Raw genomic sequence first — 24,417 nt, 5'->3', positions numbered from 1 at the left:
CTCATACTCAAAGCTGAGTACTCTTGATTTCAAATAAATCCCTAAAAATCTTGCACAGATTTACAGCACAAGTATTAATTTCATCTAATCAAAATCTTGTGTCTGATCAGTAATCTGTTTTTCAGGTAGTTTACATGTGAAATGTGGCGATGCTGCTTTCATGGCATGTTTTGGTCATTTCACTGCTCAGTTCAGTTCATTTTATGTTCACAGCAAGGCCCTTTATATTGTAAAATAAAGGCCTTACAATAATAGGGAGAAAACACCAACAATTAGACAAATCCCCAATGACTAAGCGATTAGCAACAGTGGGAAGGAAAAACTCCCTTCTAAGAGGAAGAAACCACCAGGAGAACCAGAGGGACAGACATCTGACATAAGCAGTTGGGGTGAGGAGAGGGAAACAGGACAAAAGACATGCTGTGGAGGAGAGCAAGAGATTGATAATAACTAATGATTAAATGCAAAGTGGTGTATGAATAGAGAGTGGAAAGAGTTCGATGAGGAAGAAGCGCTGTGTCATGGGAAGCCCCCAGGAGACGAGGCCGATAGCAGAATAACTACGGGTGAAAAAAGGAACAGTATGCATGCGGACGTTTATGGGATGCTCAGATTAAGCCAGCAGTTTGGAAACAAGTTACAGGAACGCAGTCTGATTGAGATCTGGTTACTGACACTTTGACTTCATAGTGATACTTGCATAAAACCAAACATTAAAGCAAAGAAACCCCACACTTAAAGCTGAAGAACTGAAAGTGGCAGCACTGAAGGCCTAGCATTAACAGAAAAAGTACAAATATAGCCACCAGGCCAGAGAAGTGAAGCCCCTGCAGAGGTGCCTCGCAATCCCTTGAAATAGAGTCACTAAAAAAAATCAGTTTTCATGAAACACTAAATCAATATAATGTAAAAAAAAAAAATCTATATAATCTCATTGTCTGAACTCACTCCTTCAGTGAACTTGTGATCCTTTTGAAATGAATCCCATCAGTAAGTGTGTATTAAACTGCAAAGAAAGGTATATACTTCGAATCAGGTTTCCAGGGTCACCAGCTCCACCTTATCCAAATACGGTCACTTCTGACTCCAGAATTCAAGTGCACACGGTAGTCAATAAACCAGCTGGTGTGACATCAGGATGAGGGCATCTCTATTGGAAGCATACATAATGTCTGCTATTGTCAGCTGATATTTGTCTGTCTGGTTCTAGAGGCAACACAAGCTCTACTCTTTGTCATCATGGTGTCTTAATTGTACTTGATGGTTTCAGGCAGGGTCAAGGCTCTGTGCATCAATATAAATGATACCCAAGTAGTGCGTGAGCGCACGTATGTGCGTGTGTGTGTTTTAAGGCAGATGGGCAGTGAATGATAAAGCTCATGAAATTCAAAAATGAAAATTGTCCTGCACTGAGAACAGAGACACCCATTTGAAAATATAGAATTAAAAATAACTATACATAAAAATGCATAAAGGCGTACATTAAAATATAATATCCCACCATACATGCTAACATTAATCTATGTAACCTTGTGTGTAACCATAAAACCACGCACATACAATAAACTCAGTAGTCAATGTTTAAAATGACATCATCTTTATCCTTTTAGACCTCATGTCTTTTTGTTGGGATGAGCTGAAATCAAGCTTGTTTCGGGTAAGGATTCATTATCTTCAAATCTTTTTTGGCTCAGTTTTCATTCTTTTTTTTAGCTAATTAGCTAATGCATGTCTGACTCTGATCCATTTTGGACAGAGTCCATATATGTGCATCTCTGTGCATTATTTCAGTTATTCTGAATCTATGTGGATGGCTCCACTGGTGGAGCATAGAGCCTCTGTGGGTGGATGACCAAAGGGAAAATACTAAGTTCAATGAATATCATTTATCTATGGAAAAAAGTTACCTCATGCTATTGTGCTGACATTTAACTGAAATGCAACACGGATCTTTTTCACTGTTAATAATTAATTTTAAAAATGCGGTGTAGGCAAAAACATAAGAATCTTTGGATTATGGGAACCAAAGGAACCAGTGAAAATACCCTCTGAGACTGAATGTTGTGCTGTCTTGTCTGGAAATCAGTGTGTGTGCTCTCAGTAGTATTATCTCTGTCCTTTAACACGTGTAAATGTGCTCCAAATTCAGTATGTGTTGTGGGTACATTGTGTAAATGACATTACCTCCCAGTAAGTGCTAACATAGTCATATTCTGCTGTTAACCTCTCTAAGTACTTCCATTCTCATTCTCAGTTTTTATCCTCCCACCTCTTTACCGGCTTCCTTCCTGTTCAATTATCCATTTCCATCTGATTCGCTAATGACAGCCCCATAACTGTGTGGTTGACTTGGCAGCTCCAAAGCTAAATGTATACTGAATGGTAACACTGCATGTTACCAGCACAAAAGCAATTGAAAGGGGTCATTTGTTAATATGGTGGATCAAGAAAATGTCACATATTCTTTGGACTTGATGGCATCCGTGTCACCTTAAGAACTGAGTTAGAGTTAGGTTGAAATAAGCCACAATCAAGGGGCAGGTAATTGGGTTTTATCGAATCAGAGCAGAAAAGAAGTGGTGAGTGAGTCTGCACACACACACAAAATCCATACACTGCTTCATTTTTGTAACAAAACTTCCAAAATTAGTTTTGTTTAAAGGTCAATGTTGGCTTTATTTCTCATTCTGCCACAATCCTTAAGAACAATGTTCTCTGTGCTGTGGCTGCTTAAATGCCAGGACTGCATGTGGCTTCCTGATGTTTAATGACTTATGGGGAAATGGGATCAGGGAGCGAGGGCAGCACTGCCACATAGAAACAGAATTATGAATGGAACAAGAACAACTTTGTGACAAATCATCTCCCAGTTAACCTGAAGTCAGTTTGCTTATGCTTACTTTGCTTAACACTAGATGGCAGTCTTGGCCCAAATGGTAAGTCGTTTCGTGTCCAGATCAGGCAAGTTTAATTTGCTCATGCTGCTGCTGTGTGTGTCTGTGTGTGTTTGTGTGTGTAGAGAGTGGGAGGGAGCGTGTGTACTAATGGCTTATTTCTGTCAAGCCCTGTTCTGCAAGGTCTCAACTGACACTGTGTTGACAGTAATGATGGCCAAAGCTCTCTTTCTCTTGCGCTTTCTCTTCTATAAACACAAACACACACACACACAAAGACAGACACACACAGTCACACATGCATGCACACACACACGTTAGTTGACTCTCGTGTTGAGAGTCAGTGGCAGCGTTTGACTCAGTTTGCCACAGTTTGCCACAGTTGTCACTGAGCAGTGATGTGTGCTCTTGTGTCTAATATTAAACAGATATTACTTGTGTGTGCTGCAAGTAGAGCACCTAATGACAACACTAGACTGACTTTGCGCTCTTTTGAATGACTCACTGCTGGGTTGGTTCAAGATTCACTACTGTCATCTTCCTTTTTAATAATAAATTGCCTGCAGGGTAAAGCCTACTGCTTTTCCTCTGGAGCTGGACTGTAAACTCATTTATGTATTAATTATAGGCTGTAAGCTAAATATATTGTCATTTCCCAAGCCTGGTTTCTGAGATAGGCTCTCAGATGTTTAATTATTGTGCTAGATGGTACTATTGGGCTGCTGGAATGTCAATAAAATAATATTTAGTGTGACTATAAATCCACTGAGTGGATTTGTTGCTAAGGAGGACCTTAAATTTGGTCTAAAAACAACTGATATGCACTGCCACACAGGTTTTAAATGCCACTGTATAACGTATTGTGCAGTAAGTACACTACATATCATATTAGCAATGTAGCAACTTATTAATGCCATTATTATCATCTTTTTGTTTCTTGTTATATATTTTTAATATTGGGTAATATTGTAAAAGACCCATCACAAGTTCCAGAAACACTGTACTTGCTTAAAATTCACAGGCACATCCAGTAGAAAGAAAATCTGTCATAACTCTTTGGAATTACCTGGTTTTCTAGATTCATTGGTTCATGAAATGTGATCCTTGAGTTACTAACACACACAATTTATACATATTTATAGAGCACACTCATTTGACGTCAAAGGATAATTTAACCCTTGGATTTAATACCTGCTTCAGCCTCCTTTGTAATCTCAAACCTCAGGCTTTAGAGGAACCTGCAGGTCAGAGATGGCCAATGATCACAGGGGGAATTTTGGACCATTTTGTACTTACAGGACTCCTTCAGTGGAGTCAAATTTCAGGATGTGAAAGGCTCTAATGAGGTCATGCCACCACATCACCCATTTATGGGAAGTACTCTAGGTTGAAATAAATTGGATTTAATATTTAAGGTAAATGTCCTGCTGCAACACACAACTTATTGTGCACGCCCAGACATAATTTTGCATGATACCAGCTTTTCCCACCCCTGACTCTAATTGCTTTCTGTTGCTGTCATTAGCTTAGCATTAGCTGGAGACGTTTTCCAGCCTGCTCTGTGAAGAATTCACAGATGGAGAAACAAGTTAAAATATTTATATTCAAATGCACAACATACACAAACGTACTGGGCCTCCTACACATTGCACCTTACACCTATTCAGCTCAGCTTATTGGACTAAGAAAGTGTAATGGGTTTCCGTGATTGTTGTCCACGGAAACCTATGCCATGAAGCTCCTGGTGCACAGTTTTTGTGCTCATGTTAATGCCAAGGGAGGTTTGTAACACTACAGTTATTGAGTCAGCAGTGTTTGCAACTTTTACGCACAGCTCTCGGTAATCCCACTCTGTAACTTTACGTGGTATGCCAATCTGTGGCTGAATTGCTATGGTTCCGAAAGACTTTCACTTTGATAAAGTAACACTTACAAGTGATTGCGGAATAGCTAGGATGGAAGAAATCTCACAAACGGACTTGTTGTGACAGTAGAATGATAGCTCAAAGTCAGGGAGCTCTTTAAAACTATGTCTTCTTCCACAAATGTCTGAAAAACAGACCAAGGGCTGAACATACAGAAATTGTGAAATTGCATCCAGGAACTTGTTATGCAACAGTGCTAACCACCATGCCACCCTGCTGCCCAATGATAATTATAATACTCTATAAAATTGCAATTAAAAAACGTAATTTTGTATTTACTGGCGTTATTTTTTTCTCTAATATTAAAATTTGTTTGATGATATGAAACATATAAGTGTGACAAGGATACATGTGTGATAATACTGCAAATGACTGCATAATGTGGTTAAAAAAAAGAAGACAATACACAAAAGTTAGATAGATACAATAGTTACAATATGAATTTTAACAAAAGCTGTGTAATGCACTAAGGCTACAATATTGGTTTGTGAAAATAGTTATGTAATTGAGTCACATTCACCTCAAGTTTCACTGGAGCGCAGTTCTAGGTTAGTGCCATCATTTCGTGATCTGGGCCGATGTAAACCAGCGGCTGAGAGTGTCGGACCCCTTCGCCCTTTGACCCCAGCAGCGTCCCTAATCTGCATAGAGGAATGAGAGGCATTTTCAGCCGCTCACAGGAGGAGGAGGAGGTGGTGGAGGGAGGGGAAGTTACGACGTAGTAGAGAGTGAGTGAGAGAGTGAACCAAGTTTCCAGTGACTGAGCCATCACGGCGTAAAAACTTCTTTGTTTTGAAATGAACTCGCTTGGCGGCGGAGGACGGGGTTTATGCGGAGATAGAGAGCCGTGATAGCGGGTTCGGGGGCCCGGTCCGGCCCGGTGCTCAAGCCGAATATGGGTCAGACCGCCGTGTCTGCCGTGTCTCAGACTGCAAGCGGTGAGTGTGTGTGTGTGTGTGTGTGTGTATACGTGCAGTGTGCAGTCTCCCTTCCTCTTGTCTCTCTCACACACAATCCGCTATCTTTATTCAGGAAGTCTTCTCGTTTTTTGTTTTCGTTCTTTCACATTTCTGTCGCATAACTTCGACACAGTTCAAACAAAGCGCAGCGCTAAATACCGTTAACGTCAGTGGAAGTTTGCTAAATAGATGTGTGTTCATTTTATTCTTGCATCATTTTACGCCGTGTGTGTGTGTGTGTGTGTGTGTGTGTGTGTGTAGGGGGTTTCTAAATTTATCGTTGGCTCTGCCAACCAACTGTTGTATAGCAGAAAGAAAAACTAGTGAAACAGCCTGTCTTAAAACAGGATGCAGTGTTGTATAACCCAAGAGCTGTTTAAAAGGCTGGCTTGTTGTAACTAGGTAATGAAGACTTTATGTATTTAGCAGCCAACTTGACATTGGTCGAGATGATCGGAAGGAGCGCAGATTAAACTTGTAACCATTTGCCCCTACAGTAGACCCCAGATCGAGCTGTCTATCTGAGCACAGTAAATACAGTCACGAAGCTGTTGAGCAGCACTCAGTGAGTCAACAAGTAGGCCTGGTCATTTTTATGAAGAGCAGCAGGAAATGCAATATTACAGAAGATATTAATTTTGGATAAATGAGAAGTGCTGGAGTTCTGAGCTACGTTTAAACCTGTTATTATTTAAATTATGGATTAATGTAACTCCTTAGTGAGTTAATTATCTCCTTAATGAAGACTTCTTCAGATTTCTTTCTAGTTTTTTAGGTGCACCATGCTAGTACTGGATTTGACCGCCTTTTGCATTTATAGCTACCTTAAGTCTTCGTAGCATAAATTCAGCGAGGTGCTAGAAACATATCTTTGGTGCATAATGACATGACAGCATCATGCAGTCATCATGAAGATTTGCCAGTGATGTGGATCTCCTGCTTCACTGTGTCCCAAGACCTCAGTTGGGTTGAGATATGGTGACTGTGGAGGCCATTTGACAGTGTCATTGTCATGTTCAAGAAATCATCTTGAGATGATCTGAACTTTGCAGCGGGGCATGCTTACACTTTGGTTATAAAGGGATGTACATGGTCAGCAACTATATTCAGGTAGGCTGTGGCATCTAGATAGCGCTATATAAATACAGGCCATTTACCATTTACCATTTAAATGGCACTCAGAGACCCAAAGTATGGACTGACATTATACCACACACTATTAGACCTCTGTCACTAGCCTGAACTATTAATACAAGACAGGCTGTATCCACGCTTTCAAAGTTTTTAAGTTCTAACCCTGCAATCAGAATCAAAACGTCTTCAGACCAGTTAATGTGTGTCCGATCTTCTCTTGGTGAGCTTGTGCAAACTGGAGCCTAATTTTTCTGTTCTTAGCTGGTAAGAGTGGCACCCCGTGTGGTTTTGTGCTGCTGTAGCCCATCTGCTGCAAGGTTGCATATGTTGTACTTTTAGAGATGCTCTTTTAGATACTTGAAGTTAAAACAAGTGGTCATTTGGGTTATTCTTGCCTTCCTGTCAGCTCAAAGCAGTCTGAGGGGCAACACCAAAGTGTTATCATTTCAAACTAGGAATCATGCAGATTTTGAAGATTATGAAGCTGAAGCTAATAGAAAGAAAAGGAAAAAATACTCTTAAATGAAACAGTCTAACCATCAAGTGTTTATCAGCTTTATAATGACATTGAAGCTTATTATGAGCTACAGATTGAACAAAAAGAGTAGTTTGTGTTCTTTCATCTGCATACTAAACTGCAGCACTGATTGTTCATTGGTTAATCTGTTGGAGTTCTTTGTGTATCTAATTCCCAGAGTCATTTTAATCAGCTTTTTTCATATGCAACACTGGCAAATACTGAACCCGAATGCTTTGTTTTTACAATCAAAGCCTTTTTTTCCCATCTGTAGTCCTTGGTCGGTTCGTTGAGCCATAAAGGTAGGCACTTCACGTTCAATCACACTTTTTATGGGAAGGCTTAAAGGCAGTGAGGTAGAGGATGAGACACATGACTCTGGATGAAAACAAAACTAAATCTGTTTTATGGCTCTGTCAGCATTTAAACTAAAACTCAGACTCAACTGTAATGCACTTTAGTCAACATGCAAAGGAACCTGGTGGCTATAATAATGATCTATACGTCCTGCATGGTTACATTACGACTTCATAATGATGCGGTGGGCTTTAAATGCTGAATCTACAGCACTAAGAGCAGAAGTGGAATTCTTTCTCTCAGGGTCTTATTGAAAGATCATTAACATAATACTGAGATCTCTGAGCTTCTCTACCGAAGTTAAAACATGGTCGGTTTCCTGTTTGACTGCTTTTTGCTCTGTTACTCCAGACTTAGCCTGAGCTTTGAAGTCGTGCAAGTATCATGAGTTGAGCTCTATAATGCTTGTCCAGCCTTTGCTGGAGAAAGATTTGGAAGAAATGACCCAAGTGTTAAAACTGCAGAGCCCAGCGCCGCCCCTCCCTCCACTCTTGTCCAGCACCTCTTGTTGCCTTGTCTTCTTCTCTTCCTTTCCCTGTTCCTTCTTTCTTTAATCCCACATTTTCTCATGCCCCACCTCAGTGTCCCTTTCCCCCTGTGTTTCCCCTCTTTCATCTTTTCTTCTTCCCTTTGTTTCTTTTTGCCTCTTTCTCCCCCTCCATCCCTCTTCCTCTGTTTGTGACGCTTGCTTCTTCCCTCCCCGGTGACTTGGAGTGAAGGAAGGAAGCCTCTCCCTTTTCCCTCCTCCTTAACACATGTTCAGGCAATAATGTCTGAAAAGAGTTTGCTGGCTCTGTCACAATACATCTCTTTTACCCTTAAATATTATATCAGGCGATACATATAAGACTTTGCAGTTTGTCAAGGCAACTGGCAACTGAAGTCTCTTTTATTTGGTCGTCTGTTGTCTCTGAAGTTGTTTCTAATTATCCCACCCAGCTGCAAAATATCTAAGTCCTGACTCACCCATTTTGCATGACATTGCATTTCAGCTGTTTCAGTGTAAAATTCATTGTGGAACAATGGAGTCGAGTCAGCATCTGTAATGTGTAACAACATCCCAGAATTAAACTGAGATTTAGAGGTACACAGTTTAATTTCAAGAGATCAAATACAGCACTATTTTAAAGCAACTGTCAGTTACAACAAATACTGACAGCATAACATATGTTGCTGTTAAACAGCAGATTGATGAACTGAAGATCTTAATTCCTCTGATTTGGTTTCCTAAAACCTGATTTTGTTGATTTATGATGGTGTATATTTTTCTTAATAGATACAATAGATTAAGGCCTGGCAAGATCGACTTTAAAAAAAACAAACAAAAAAATTTTTTTAGTTGAAAAGAAGTCAACATGTTTAAAGCTGTTATCTGTTAGTACTTACCTTGTTGACAGTGTTCGACCTATTGGCAAATAAGATTGGCAGTGGTGTTTATCTGTTTGTGTAATGTAATGAACAGCTGAAACGTTTGCTGTGTTTGATGTAGCAGTCATTGAGCATTATTTCTGCACATACAGTAAACTAACATTGTCTGCCTCAAGGTATTATATTTGTCACCGTTATATTTGACTATGTAGACGTGTCAGTGGGCTTGAACAGGAATGGGACAACTGTGGTGTTCACCACAAAGAGGAACAAGCGCGAAATAAACAATCAAACATTTAAAAAGTAGCAAAAGAAGCACATACAGTGGGTGCAGTGGAGAGTTTTCATATTGTTTCATATATTGTTTTCATTTTACCCAGTGTCACTTCACAATAAAGAAGTTTTTTATATATATATATTGTGTCTTCTGGGGCATAGGCTAAGCTAAAAAAAGCAGCACTAACACAAGCGATAGAGTCCCAAAGACTGGTTATTCCAACTATTTTTAATCCTGCCTCCCCAGTTTACAGTATACAGTATAGTACAGCGGTCCCCAACCCCCGGGCCTCGGACCGGTACTGGTCCGTGAGTCGTTTGGTACCGGGCCGCGAGAGTTGAGGCTCAGGCGTGAAATGTATGGTTTTCAGGGTTTTTATCGGTTTTCAGTGTTATTTTGTTATTGTTTTTATCATTAACTCTGTTTCCTGGGTCTTTTCACGTGTGTTATGAATAAATCTTCTTTTTTTGGTACCGGTACTAGTTTTATTTTGTTGTATTTATCCGCGACACCTTAAAGGCCGGTCCGTGAAAATATTGTCGGGCATAAACCGGTCCGTGGCGCAAAAAAGGTTGGGGACCGCTGGTATAGTATACATCGCTAGTCCCATAAGGTGCCGTCACAGTGTTCACAAACCTAGAAATTCTCAAACTGTGCTGAAATGAGACAAGTACAGATAAATGAGATCGTCCTCTTTTTTTTTTAGTTGTTTTATTTAGAAGTTGCCAAATCAGCTCACTGATTATCAGATCCATCTCGCACACAAGCGAGCAACTTCTTCTGTCACACTAACACTGTATGTCCTCCTTCACTACACCCATGACTCTTCTGAGGTTTTCCTCTTTTCTGTCTGCATGGCAGCTCCATATTCAACAGGCTTTGTCCAGTGTCCCTTCCCTGCACGTGTCAGGTCCATCTTGTCCACAAACAGCTCAAGCTGGATTGTCCCTCTGATATACTACTTTCTAATCATTTCCCTCTTAGCCACTCCCAGTAAAAATCTTAGCATTTTCAACACCGCCAAGTCCAGCTCCACCTCTAGCGCCACCTCTGTCTTTTTGTTAGTGACATCTAACCGGAACAGTGCACCCTTAGGACTGGCTCCTATACATTTTGAATCCCAGTGAAAACATAAACTAATCAACCATCATGCAATCTCTCACTAAAGAACAAACAACAACCCTGCAGCTGCAGGTTCAATTACTGTGGAGAAATTGTTAAAGTAGCTAATATCGACCGTATATTCACTATTTTCTGTTCCACTACAATGTAGCTACAGTAAATCGCCAAGTTTTTTTTTTCTTTAAATGTCGATAATAGTCGTATACATAAAGATGGAAATCAAGAGTTATTTAACGGTTGCCCGCCTCCAAGCATCAGCCTCTGGTCAGTTGTTTGGGGGACGGAATGATTGGAATTTCTGCAGAGTGAGGTGAGAACAATAAATTAACTGTAGGTGTAATTTTCTCGGAAAAGATGACTTATTGTTGTACTTGTGAGATCTCTGCCGTTGAACACATTCGGTGTAAGTGTAAGCACCTCATGCATGTGTCACAGCAATGCAGGCTTTAGATTTCCTGCATTGCTACACAACACAGCATGAATCTCAAATCTTCCCCTTTCCTTATGATAATTACATAACTGTGAAACCAGGAATTTGAAAAGACTGTATTACAATCGGTTCCGAAAAATGGGAAGCAGATGAATCTCTTTTGATGATTTGCTTTGTTTCTTCTCTAAACTAAGCAGTGAGTTTTCTTTTGCCTCTTCGTTTCATTTTCTTTTCTCAGCAAGTAGTCAGTCAATCCATTGTCCCTGTTTGGTTCCCACTGGAAGTTTGATAGTTGGCCTAATGGTGATGATAATCGCTGTTACCGATTTTCCCATCGTTAGCGGTACAGAGTAGCTGCTGAAATGCACCTATTGTTGTGATTTGATATCAACACAGGAACAGGAAATGAGTGTGTGTATGCAAAGTATGTGTGTGTGCAAAAAGAGGGTGCTACATTGGTCTGAGGAGAGTTGTAGGGGGCTCTGTGCTGCACTTCTCCATGTCTTCACTCTTTACTGCCATTGTTTTTATGTACATGTTTGTCCTTGAGCACTCGATGTGATAAAGGTGATCACAATACTGTTGGGAGCAATAATGAAACTATGATTTTACGAGCATTCTTTAACAAAGCAGAGTGCTTTGTTATGGTTATATTGCTCTAGTTATATTACTTCTTACTATCTGACCTAGGGCTGGGCCATATTATACCGTTCACGGTAATACCGGTATAATGTTAGGCAACGATAGGAAAATGAAATATCGCGATAGAATGGGAGTAAAACGCGCATGCGCAGTGCCTTTGTTTTCATACGCACATGGCCGATTGTTGAGTGAAACAGATGAACCAGAATTGGTTTGTAAAAATGGTGCAACTTCGTGATGTGGAACTGGTTTGGTGTTTGTCCGTCAGATACACAACAAAGCACATTTTTTTGCAGAACATGCAAGCGGCCGTCGTTATTGTCGTATTTGTCGGACTAAGATGCTCTTAAATCTGGGAGTAATCTGGGTCCTAAACTCCGTATGCTTCAGGTCAAACAACACTGCAGCATCACTAGAGTTAAAAACTGTCTAAATTCTTTCATCTTTAATAAAACGATCAGCATTGCTGCTTTACCAGGTGTAACTATAAAGTTTAACTTCCAGGCATCCATGAAAACAAAAGTTATTACATTTAACGGAGTTAGAAGTTAGCAGGAAGCTAGCGGAAGTTAGCTCGCTAGTTTCGCTAGTTACCTAAGCATCATATAGCATGTTCTGACTGAGAGATTTCTGAAAAAAATCAAACGTACAGCTCTGCTATCACTTCCAACATAAATGAAGACAGGAAACTAAACAGCAGTGACGTTTGTAGGGTTACTGAAGTTGGGCTAGCTGGTATATAATGATGTGCTACGTGATCGCTAGCGACACAGCTATGTTAGCATAACATAAACAGTGAAGCTGGAGGACGAACACTAACACTTTTCCACTTATAAAAGTTAACGTGAAGGTTCTTCATGGTTAGAGACAAATGCAATCGCATGGCAGGATGCTGTAAACGGACCAAACTTCAGTCAGGAGAACAACTGAGATAATCCATCCACAATACGAGGTTAGTCATTAATATACTGCAACAACATGGGAATAGAGCAGCTGCCAGAGAATTCAACATTAATGAATCAATGGTACAGAAGTGGAGGAAGCAAGAAGAATGAGTTTAATAAAGTTTGATTTATCTGACTGCTTTGTTTCGCTTAATGTGCCTTATAATCCCGTGCACCTTATGGTCCGAAAAATACGTACTGCACACTGCAGTTTAATGTTGCAAAGCACCTCTTTTTAACTTCAGTGGATATTATACATGGTTATGCTCAGGATATGTCAGCCCATTTCTACTGGAAATGCCTTTTGGTTAAACTTTCAGCAAGGAATTTGCATTTGCACTGTTACATTTTTATAAAGCTTATAATGTACATAAAAACCGTTCTTTTATAAGTGAAAATAAAGAGAAAAGGTCTGTCTTTCGCTAGTAATCGTTCGTAGTGTAATTTGTCTCGCATCAATTATATCGTTGGTTATATCGTTATCGCAAATTTTCAAATATATATCGTGATAAATATTTTTGGCCATATCGCCCTGCTCTAATCTGACCCTCATTTTACACTTTAGGCTAATGACACATCAGTTTTTTGTTATAATAATCCTACTTTATTTAGTTTAGATCTGCTAAAGATCACCAAATGTTTTAAAACCTGCAAAACTGTCTTTAAATTTATAGACAGAATAAGAAGATTCGATATTATTTGTTAGATATTAAGAGTTTGTTAGTTGTAAACCTGAGTGAATTTGGTTTAATCATATTTAATTGGCAGTGTTCCAACAAATATTTTGATCGATGCACATTTACGTTAGCTTCAGTAATGCAGGGGAAAAAGAGAGACTTTCTCATCACCGTGGAAAATAAACAACACTAGTAGAAAAAAAATGTACACTTATGTAGACTTTACTTACTCACAGCGTGTGAATAAACAATGCATTGATCCTTCATCAGCAGTAAGCAGCAGTCAGAGATAGTTTACACTCATCAGTTTTAGCCCATGTCCATCTGTGCAGAGTGCGAATCAGCTATCTGCCAATGCTGGTGAGAGCCAACCAATCATCAGGCTATTGATAGTTTTCAATTGAGCTGAAGGTTATGAAATGGATTTGACCCACTAGATCTGCTTAGCCAGGAAATGCTTGACTGAGTGACTTTAGTTGCTGTTAGGCAAATGGTTACCCAACTTCTTTACTGCCAAAATGAACATCTGGATCATCTGGTCAGCTAAGCTGAGTGTTTTTTAAGCTTTGGTCTGGTGGAAATCTGGCAGATTTCTTTTTTTTTTTTGCTGACAATGGGGCTGCATAAGCATCTTAAACAGTACTGACACTGCACTGTTCTGTTTTCAACCAACTTTTATTGTTTTCTTGTCGGCAAGTATTTAGAGTGACATGAGCTGAGTGGGAATGCATTATTATTTTTATTGAGCAGGCATAGTGATTCCTTCCATGTGTAGCTAGCATTTGCAAATTTAGGAGTTCTCTAAGAATGCACTTGAAAGAATGAATTAATGAATTCCCTTAAATCGTCTCCCTTGAATAATTGCGTTTATCTCAGTTTGCAGATGACATGAGAGTCCCTGGCCTTCGGCTATTGAGGTTTTGCGATGATTCTGTATTTTTTTTTTAGTTTTTTAAACCAGGCTGCTGCCATGTCAACAAATGTAGGTTGCGCTCATGAGTATATTTCCTCTTGCCAATCAGAATACAAATTGTTATGGATTAGTGTAACCAGGATCCTGGATCGTGCACTTGATCTTGCATCTTTTAAAGTTTTGTTTTCAGAATTAATTGAAGCTGTCCACATAATTGGAGAAAACAACCACCATGACTTCATGTGAAAAACATCCAAGTATTGTGTTGAAGACATATCAGCTGAAGTTGAACTTGAGCCAGGCTTTTTATGTAATGCAAATTGTAGGTGTGATGTTTTGTAATTACTTTTAATTTCTGCACATGGCTGATTAATGTTCCAAACATCTATTATTACTTAGTCTGACTGCATTTAAATATATTAATATAATAAAAATAAAGTGTTCAGCACAGTGTCTGTGAAGGCTCTCAGTCATCCAGGTCATCTTAGTCTGAGGAGCTTGGAAAGAAAAGCGTCTGGACCTCTTTAAGTTGCTTTCACCTCTCATCCGAGAAGCTTCTTAAGTTCTAAGAGTCAAATGATGGAGAATCCCAGATTTAAGCTCTGTGGGAGTGTCCCTGAGAGGGTCATGGACCCCCTATTGATCCTCGACCTAATCACACGAGCCAAGGTGTGAAAACGAGTGTAGGTCACAATCAGCCGAGGTTTCGGGTGAGCTCATCGTGAAACTTAACCCCACCCTATCACGTGATTTCCTGAGGTCAAATGGCACAGGATGTGAATGGTCGTCAAGGCGTCTGGGAAGGGATCTCAGAACTGGATTGAGATGGCAGTCAGTTGGTGTCATAAACCACCACCTCTATTCAAAGATGGTCGTTCACAGTGGACATAGATGGCTTCTTTCAGTCCTCATTTAAACTGTCCAAAATGTGAACATTGGCATCTTCAAAAAAGTGACCATTTCCCTTTAGATGCAGATGGACGGCCGAGTTAGTCCCGTGGAGCCGGCTCTTCTATGTTGCGCCATGTGTTCATAAAGGCATGGTTTTGGGGCTGTTCTGTCATTTAAGAGCACTTCTGGGCTAAAAGCACACAGCTCCTTCAATACTTCCACATCGCTGAACTTCATTTCCTACAAGCAGTAATAACTTGACCTTTTCTTCGGGAGTGCAAATATGAAAAAAGACATAAATTACTCAAAAGTTTTTTGCGGAAAAAATGATACACATTTGCCGCTAGCTGGGCTCCACAGAGTCAGCGGTGATTCAGCAGTGCTACGTAGCTGCAAAAACAAAAGCCTTCCTCTGCTTAAATCTGAGGAATCACACACACCACCTCTCTTTCCTCTGTAAGCTTCCTGCACACACACACACACACGCACTTGCACACACTGTCGACATTATCCCAGAAGTTTCACAGCTCTTCTAATCTTTCAGCAGGAAGAGGAGGAGCTGTGGGAGGACAAGGATCTCGCCAAGACACACACACAAGCGCACGCACTGCAAATACTGTTAAAAACAAATATTCGCCCCTGACTGACCTGTAGAGCGCGACAAATATGACTATTTCTCAGCTTTTTTTTTAACACTTGCTGGCTCCATCTTAAAAACGTGTGTGGATCTGTCTTCATTTAAAGCTTTTAGTTTCCTGATAATATAGGCGGGCGTTATCGGGAAACTAACAGGAACAAGCCTTCGGCAGTAAACACCAGTAATCACTTGTTAAAGAGATGTGTATAATACTAAATAACACTACACTATTAAAATATAAACACAATTCCAGTAAATACAGACTGAAAATATAAACACCGCTATAATCCTGCACATAAAAAATGCAAACTATAGAGCCAGATAAAGTGCACTGTGGTTTGTGGAAGCTTCCATTATGTTAAGAGAGCCATTTTTCCTGTCGTCCTTTAAATGGCTACAGGAATAAAAATGAATCTTAAGTGCTATGACTCTATTTTGAGCATCATGTTGCTGTGACCTGAAGGAAGGGGGTCAGATGATTGCATATGTTTGAGAGCACTTCAAGTAAAGAGGGTCCTTCACCTTCTCGGATCATTTCAGTTGAGTAATTTGAAGGGTGGGATTCAGGCTGTTCAGTATATCACAGAAGAAGAAGGAGTATTAGAAAGGCAGAAAAATCTGTTTTATAACATATAACACATGTGTACATCGTAGATGGCCTATACTTGTAGTATTTGTGCAGTATAAAGGAGTTAAAATAAACTAGTTTGACTGAAATTAAGGTCCAGTATTATTATTTTTATTTAAATTGGAAGTGTTGGTCTTGAGAATAAGAATCTCCTGTGCCCAGATGGCAGGATTATCTTTGCATATCCGTTGTAGGAGAGACCAGCTCTCCTAGAGAAAGGCTGCAAAGGCTTATGGATAATATGCAAATATAAGGGCCCTGCCTGGGTTGCACGCTGATATTGCTTTTCTCCTATTTACATGCATTTCTGCTTTCGTGTCTTCTAGTTGAGGGACTGGAGAAATCAACATCTCTGGCCAGCTGCGACGTGGCGGTGGACAGCTCTGCCAATGCCCAGAATGCCCATGCATCACGGCAGCAGCGAGGCAAGCTGTCAACCCTGGGCAAACTTTTCAAACCCTGGAAGTGGAGGAAGAAGAAGACCAGCGACAAGTTCCAGGATCTTTCAAAAGGTAGGACGTCTTGTGTGTCCGTGTGTGGATGTGTATGTTAATGACACTGTATCAACAAGCTGATGAGTCGCTTCTGATTTGTTCTCCTCAATCAAGTGTCTGGTCAATATCTCAGATTGCATTTTTGGATTTGTGTGGAACATTACGCGTGAAATGGAGCACTGTTGCTCCCAGAAGAGCTTTAAAAGGAAAAGAGTGAATGGTTTGTTTGTAGTTCTTGCTGATTGATTCCTCAGGGGTTTGGCTGGGAAATAAAGAGAGACAGAGGTAAATACAAAAACCAGAGACTCTTTTTCCTGAAAGCTGCTAGGTTTTATCTTTTGCTTTTCCTGTGTTTATATGAAAGTTGTGTTCCTCTATGTCCCTTTAATGCTAGCGCTCAGGCAGTTTAGATATATAGGATATATAAGGTGCTAACTGGGAAGTAGAACGTCTTTCTTTATAATTAGATTATTTATTGGTGTCAAAGTTTTCGGGGGGGAGGGGTCTGAGATCAGTACACAACCACATTTCCATGTCAGTAAAAGCAGATTGTGGTGATTTACAAGTAATTTAAACACCACATTTATTAGAAAACAGTATAAAATATATTCACACAGTTGTTTATATATAGGATTTCATTTACTTAACATTATGTGGTCTCCTTTGTCACATTTTTCTTTTCTTAATGTGCAAAATGTTTACATGGGGTGACAGGTCTGGATTGTAGGCAGGCCCGTTCGTCACCCCGTCTCTTATTTCAACGTCATGCAGTTGCAAACTGTGTAAAATGTGGTTTGGCATTGTGTTGTTGATGTGTTCGAATAAATATATTGAACTTGAGCTTGTTGGTCTTTCAGTTCTAGAGAGAAAAATCTCCACTAGACAAACGAGGGAGGAGCTCATCAAGAAAGGAGTTCTCATCCCAGACCAAGGTTTGTCCTATGCCTCAGTCAAATCCATGCTCAAGAACACATTGAATGCCACACCTCTTCTTCCCCAAATTATGACATTTACTTATTACAAAGCAAAGCAATTCACCTTGTAAGACACATCTTAACATGTTTTTTTATTGTTCTTTACACTTCAAAGCCTTTTTACTTTGTCACATGTTGTTTGTGTCATATCAGGAGATGGAGAAAATGACTAAAACGCAGCTTTTATTTCTTCTCCCCTAGATGAACCAGTCATCAGTGAAAATCTGAACGGCCATGCCACATCCAGTTTGACGCCAGAGGAAGTCAAAGTCGACATTGAGTCTCAAGAAACACTGCGGGAGGAACAGGCAACTGGGCCAGTCAGAACTGAGGAGAAACCAGGTAACCTTTGGACCAGTCACAATATAACCTTTGTCATACTTTGGCCTGTAATCCAGGGCTGGTTGGAGTCTCTAACCATCAGATTCCTGTACTAGTTGAAGTTACAAGCCCAGGGTAACAGTCTTCCACCTGCATATATTGAAGAATTATATATAGATGCATTGTTGTTATTTGTTTGAAAATTAAAGCAAGAAACGGTTGTCGCTAGAGACCTGCTAAATGCTGAGAAAACTTTACTCTTCTACAGAGAACTCACATTTTGTGGAATGTGGGGCTTTTTCGGCCCTTGAACTGTTCCATTTTTATATACTGGATCTAAATATTGTAGCTTTTTTTAGGTGCTTTGATGTCTTTTCCTCTGGGCTGTGGAATGCATTAGTATCTGCAGCAGCTTTCTGGTTGACATTGAACTCGCTGTGGGATCAATGAGCGGGTCTAATGTGTTCAGATAGATATTCCCATTATATCAGCCTGCAATAGGCATTCACAGTTTGAACAGAGCTGTATCTTCTCCTCCTAATGCCTCTCTCTCCCTGAGGAGACAGGCCACTGTTCTTGTGTCTGATGCTGCTTAAGTGTTGTGCTGTTTTCAACTCAACCCTGTTAGCATTGAACTTGTAGCCATTTGTTTGTTCATTTGTCAATAATCAGAAAGGCAAAGGCAACAAACTCTGTAAGTACAGCAACTGAACACACATACTATTGCCTACCCTGGAGCCTGGGAAGGTTAATGGGTACATATTATCTATCAGTTCTCTGGAAAAGCTGTACAAGAGCCCTTCATCATCAGCTCTGTCATACACTTTCTGTATCATTCATTTTCTCCTCTGTCTCTGCTTGTCCACCTCTCTATTTGTGCATCAGTTTGCACAGATCAGCAACTTTTATCTTGCTTCCAGCCTTTATATTAACCTGTAACTGCTGCACTTTTCCTTCCTACTCCCTCTCATCTATTTAGAAAGGTCTGATACTAAACCTAACACCCGGGCAAATCAGGCGCGACCTCGAGAGACTCAAGCTAAAAAACAGCCAAGCGCCACTCCGCCCGCATCATCCAAACCTGCCGGTGGCACCGCAGCCACGGCAAAGCACAAGGATGGTGCCTCTGGGGCTAAAAAGACAACTAAAACCACTGTCAAGACTGGGTCGTCCACACAGGCTAAAGCTAACCCCCCACGGAACACTAACACAACTGGTCGCGGGACTGGTAAGTTCAGATAGTTAGAACCGAAACCAGCTGGCCTGTCAGTGTTCATCCCTTCCCTCATTCCCGCATGGAGAATGCCCTTCTCTCACTGTTGGAAGGAAAATAGGAGTCACTATTAAGCAGTTTGTTCCTTCTAAGCATGGCTTTATGTGCACACTCGTGCAAATGTTATTGAAGTTTCTGTCAAGTGGTTAGTATTTCCCCTTTTCTCCCTCTTCACGATGTGCTTTCCTTATAAAAAAGCATGTCATTTACAATATCTGCCTGTTTTCCAAGAAAGCAGAAGTAAAGATTTATCTGTGAACCTCTAGAAATGTCTGCAGTGTTTGTGTGTGTGTCAGAGGGGCTGAGCAAGCAAAGTGAGTGAGGTCAGTGTAACATCGCCACTTTAACAAGAAAGAGAGAGAGAGCAATCTGACGAGCTTGTGTGGTTTCACTAGCATGACGCCAGGGCATGATCATCCCCCTGCTTCCTGTGTATATGTGTGTGTGTCTGTGCTGCAATATATAGCATGGTTAAACGAAACTTAGAACACTGCATGTGATGTTCATGCAGTCCTTTCAGAGGATATTTGTGTCTTTTGTGGTGTGTTCAGGAAAGTGGCACAAACGTTGCTTCATTAATGTTTGAATAACTTCGAAATCCTAAGTTCACCCCCTCTCCTAAGGGTGTTTTTACCAGCACACAAAGACACTTCACATAGACTTGAAAACATACTTTAGTAGTCAGTATATCCTTAGGTATTCTGTGTTTGTCACAGTTTTAATGGAGAAGATATGTTTAGATAGTTACTCTATTATGTTTAAGTTTAAGAGTTGGTAAATATTGGAATCCATATGTGCTGCATACACTTGGATTATGTATTAATCAAAAATGGTTACGTTTTCTGGCATTGCACAGCCTAGACAAAAAACGTGATGCATTTGAAAAATAAAATTCAAGGCCGATCATACTTTAGGTGAAACTACTTTGATTGAAATAGAGAGCAAAAGTGAGACATCGCGTTTTATACGCTTCAGTTTTATCCATGCAGCCAATCAAAATGTTTCACTTGAACAGAAGGTGTATGACTACTAGCAATAGTTCCCTGGGTTAAGTAGCCAACAGCCATTAAACAGAATATAAACATTGCTTATATTTTGGGATGATTCTCACATTATCATACGCGTGTTATTAACTACATATATTACTGATGACATTTTTACTTTAAAACACATAAATATTTGTCTTTTACAACATAGAATTTGTATAAGCATATTAGGAGGTTTTTGTGCATGTCTTCAGAAAATAGAGCATCTAGAAAAACAAAAACGTCTGATTTTCTGTCCTCCTCAGCCAAGTCCTCTCATCCAAAGAAGACGGGATGCACAACAAAAAGCACCACCACCTCCACACCTCGTTCTCGTGCGTCAAAGGACACTGGCTCTGCAGCACAGAATGAAAGGACAGATGCAAAGGCCAACCGGAAATCAGACACTCCGACTTCATCGTCTGTACTTCAAAAAGCCTCTGCAGAGACTCTTAACCCACCTGGAGACTTAAAAGCTTCTCGCCTTTCCTCAGACACCAAACCTATTTCATCTAAAGTCTCAAGCAATGACACAGGGGGAGCTCAGGGGGACTCTGTCCAAGATCCCAAATCTTCACCTGACGCATCGCGTGCAGGTGAAGATACCCATAAAGGTGCGGTTCCTGGAACCACAAGTCAGTCTTCTCATGTCAACACTGCTACAGAAAACACATCATTCGCAGATGGAGAGGCGCGCGGCAGCTCACAGAGCGATAAACAGGAAAGGACAAAAGAGGAGGGAGGAGGAGGTGGAACGAAGAAAAGAGAAACAGAGAATGTTGTTGAAAATAGCCGGAGGTACTGTAAAAATCTAGTTGGTACATGCAAGTTGCTGATTGCTTGAATTCCTTATGTTCACTTTGACTGCATCTAAATTCGATAGCATGCATTACAGTAACCTTAACGAAGTCACAAATTAATCTTTATATGATTTGCTGTTATATGAAATTAGATAATTGACAATAAATCTATTAAAATTTGTTTAGTCACACTGTTGTGTTATTGATTCCTGCAGGTCAGCAGAGGATGAAGCAGAAAAGCCGCAGCGACCCAGGGTAAAAACAGAGCAGGCCGAGGTGACCGTGATACCCGATAGGCCGAGAGACAGCCAAACTAGTGACTCTGATTCTGACGGACCAATCCTGTACCGGGATGAAGAGGAAGAAGAGGAGGAGGAAGACGAGGACTCAAACAGTATGTTTGACAACAGTCACGTCAGCTGCAGAACTTAAAGAGAAGCTCACCTAAACAACTCAACTTCGACATGTCAGTTAGCAGGCGGGGTGTGATGTGTTTAAGAGGATGTAGTGCAGTGGGTCAATAATTAGAACTGTTGCCTCACAACTAAAGAGCCCTGCTAGTCCTGCTACTATGGTTAAAACACATTTATTTTGCAAATAAATATGTTTTATATATATTTTACCTAATGACACATGACCTTTGGTTTTAATATAAGACAGCGTATCCTGATTCAGAGTTGTGGAACTGACCAGTAGGCCAGCAGCTCATGGCTACCTAATAGACACTTCCAGTAAAAGAATATGTAATGTCACCAGATGTGTATAAACCCTTGAATGGTTGCAGAAACACATCCATAGCTTTTACATCCTGCTCAGCTCAAGGGCTCATTGCTCCCAAGATGAAGTGAAAGAACCGTTTGCAGTCAGACTGTGAAGCCACCCAACTTGCTGTGACGGTGCAATGTTTGCTTCGTGCAGTCATGCTGTTAAAATTGTCAAAGATGCAACTTTTGCTTGCAAAACTAACCAGCACTGGTAAACAGCATTTAATCTGTTTATCATTACAATGGACTTTCTGTTGATGTTTCAGGTTTTTAAACGTCTCATTTTCTTCATTGCTTGTTCATTATGATCCACAGCTGACCCCCCGGAAGACTGTTACTAGCCGTGCCTGTTCTCTCTCTGTTCTAGCCTCTCTTGCCAGCAAGATCCGCCGACGAGACACCTTGAACATTAAACTGGGGAACCGACCCAGCAAGAAAGAGCTGGAAGAGAAAAACATTCTGCCACGGAGTTCGGAGACGGAGAGGCACGAGCTACGCCAGCAGATTGGCAGCAAATTAGTCAGGTACACTCAAACACACACATACAAAGTGGACTGTGAAAATGTGGCTAGGTGTTACTTTTTTCTCAAGCTTGGCATTGCTTTAGGATAACAACAGAGATTGTTGTTTATTTTTTTGGTGTAGCTGTGGGTGGTATGCTGTTACAAATGATGCACATTAAAAATGTATCCTGAAGTTTGGCCTTTTCTAACAGATGAGCCAAATTGGCTGGTGTTAAAACAGCCTTCAGATTCTCAGCAACAAAAGGTGTAAACAAAAAACAACATCTTAAGTGTTGATCATTTTGGATTTTTCTCTGCACGAGCCTGCAGAATTATTAAATCCATACCTGCTCGTAAAAAGAGTGTAAACAGTTTTCTCTTTTTAGACGCCTGAGCCAAAGACCAACCACAGAGGAGCTGGAGCAGAGAAACATTCTGAAGCGTAAGTGCACTCTTCAACAGAGGTGTGACGTGATACACCTTTTTTTTTATGATCGTCATAATGCTTTAAAGCCCGAATTATGTCATTTATCTACCTGCAACCATATCACAAGAGCTATCATGAGGATGGTCACATTAAAGCCGGTATTGTGCTGTTTCAGCTGCCCAGCCACAATCTGTTACTGCCACTTTCAGATCTTCAGATACGACCTTGCGTGTCTTATTAATCAGATGGATGAGACAGATATGTCTGTCTAAATTATGAATTACTGCCTTTTAGCAGCTTTGTGTCTCCCACGGTGGAGTGATGTGTTCAATCACACTGTGAGGGGATTTTCTTTGGTGATCATATACCAAAGTGATAGAAGCTAGTCTGAGTCATTCGTTTTCCAACGCACACTAACGAGCATGCTTGTCATGCTACTGAACATGAATAAAATAACTCTGCTAGCGGTTATGGTCTCACCTGTTTTAAGAATTGCCCATTGCTTCAATCAGTATATTTGTTCTTGGTCTAACTGCACAAATGCATGATACCTCTTTCCCTAATATACAATGATAATACTGCTTTATTGTAGGTGAAAAGAATGCCTATATTCCCAGTCAATAGAACAGATATACACATAGTCCATACGTGTAGTGGTTATATCCACATACATAACAGCGGTAAGGAAGTTCCGATATATTGTTTCTGGTGTTCATCCCTTTGTGGGCAAGAATTTATCTACAAATAGATTCGGTAAAATTATATAATACTGTGTGTATAATGTAATGTAATGTAAAAGTGTCAAGAGCAAGAGCAACAGCTCTACTGGGTATCTGTGTAACTTTATCCTCTGATTTAATTATTTTATTTATTTTTTGAAAGGTTGATTTGCAGACTTTAAAACGTTTCGGTCTGCAGCACACAGCCTCAGTGTCATCATAGCACATGAGAAATAATGCAAGGCTCTCGTGTGTTCCTTTAAACACAGGAAGAGAAGTAACACTGTGTATGTGTTGTGCTAGGAAAGGATTAGGTGTCATAAATCCTGCATGACTTCTGTTTCAATCTGGATGAGACCACTAGATGTCACTGACTTCTCCAGTGCCCCCTCACCAAGCTGTTTATATATATATATATATATACGCGTGTGTGTATATGTGTGTGTGTATATATGGTGCAATTCAATGAATATTTCACAAGAATATTTGCCGTTCAGATTTCATCTGATTTCCCTTTTTTCGCCTTTTTGCTTTTGTTTTACGTAATGGCAGCCACACTGCTGCATAGCCATGCACTTGGCTTAATATTGCAAATTATAGCTTGTGTATATAATTAGATGCAGTAACTTGTTGCAGACATAGTAGGTGTGAAATCAATCTGCTGGTTCTCTACATGCAGAAAAGAATGAAGCAGAGGAACAAGAAGCTAAGCAAGAGATTAAAAGGAGGCTCACGAGAAAGGTACTGTAAATTACACACACACACACACACACACACACACACACACACACACACACACACA

General features: G+C 40.3%; 1 protein-coding gene across 4 annotated transcripts in view; it reads left to right on the top strand.

The window, feature by feature from the left end:
• The window catches only part of phactr2 (phosphatase and actin regulator 2), a 45,528-nt gene that overhangs the window by 11,631 nt on the left and 9,480 nt on the right, over window positions 1–24,417 (top strand). For 2 of the 4 annotated variants that reach the window (XM_005947325.2, XM_005947327.3), the window contains exons 2-10: window positions 16,642–16,827; window positions 17,667–17,741; window positions 17,985–18,125; window positions 19,084–19,332; window positions 20,669–21,200; window positions 21,418–21,596; window positions 22,334–22,490; window positions 22,856–22,911; window positions 24,295–24,356. In XM_005947325.2, coding sequence (XP_005947387.1) covers window positions 16,642–16,827; window positions 17,667–17,741; window positions 17,985–18,125; window positions 19,084–19,332; window positions 20,669–21,200; window positions 21,418–21,596; window positions 22,334–22,490; window positions 22,856–22,911; window positions 24,295–24,356 — 1,637 coding nt within the window. Of the gene's footprint in view, window positions 1–5,522; window positions 5,758–16,641; window positions 16,828–17,666; window positions 17,742–17,984; window positions 18,126–19,083; window positions 19,333–20,668; window positions 21,201–21,417; window positions 21,597–22,333; window positions 22,491–22,855; window positions 22,912–24,294; window positions 24,357–24,417 lie in introns of those variants that run through there. The other 2 variants (XM_005947326.2, XM_005947328.3) reach the window with 2 other exon arrangements.

This window comes from Haplochromis burtoni, unplaced genomic scaffold, assembly GCF_018398535.1.
Source record: "Haplochromis burtoni strain Fernald_Lab_line unplaced genomic scaffold, NCSU_Asbu1 Contig_46, whole genome shotgun sequence".
NCBI lineage: Eukaryota > Metazoa > Chordata > Actinopteri > Cichliformes > Cichlidae > Haplochromis > Haplochromis burtoni.
This window is presented reverse-complemented; position numbering and strand designations above follow the sequence as displayed.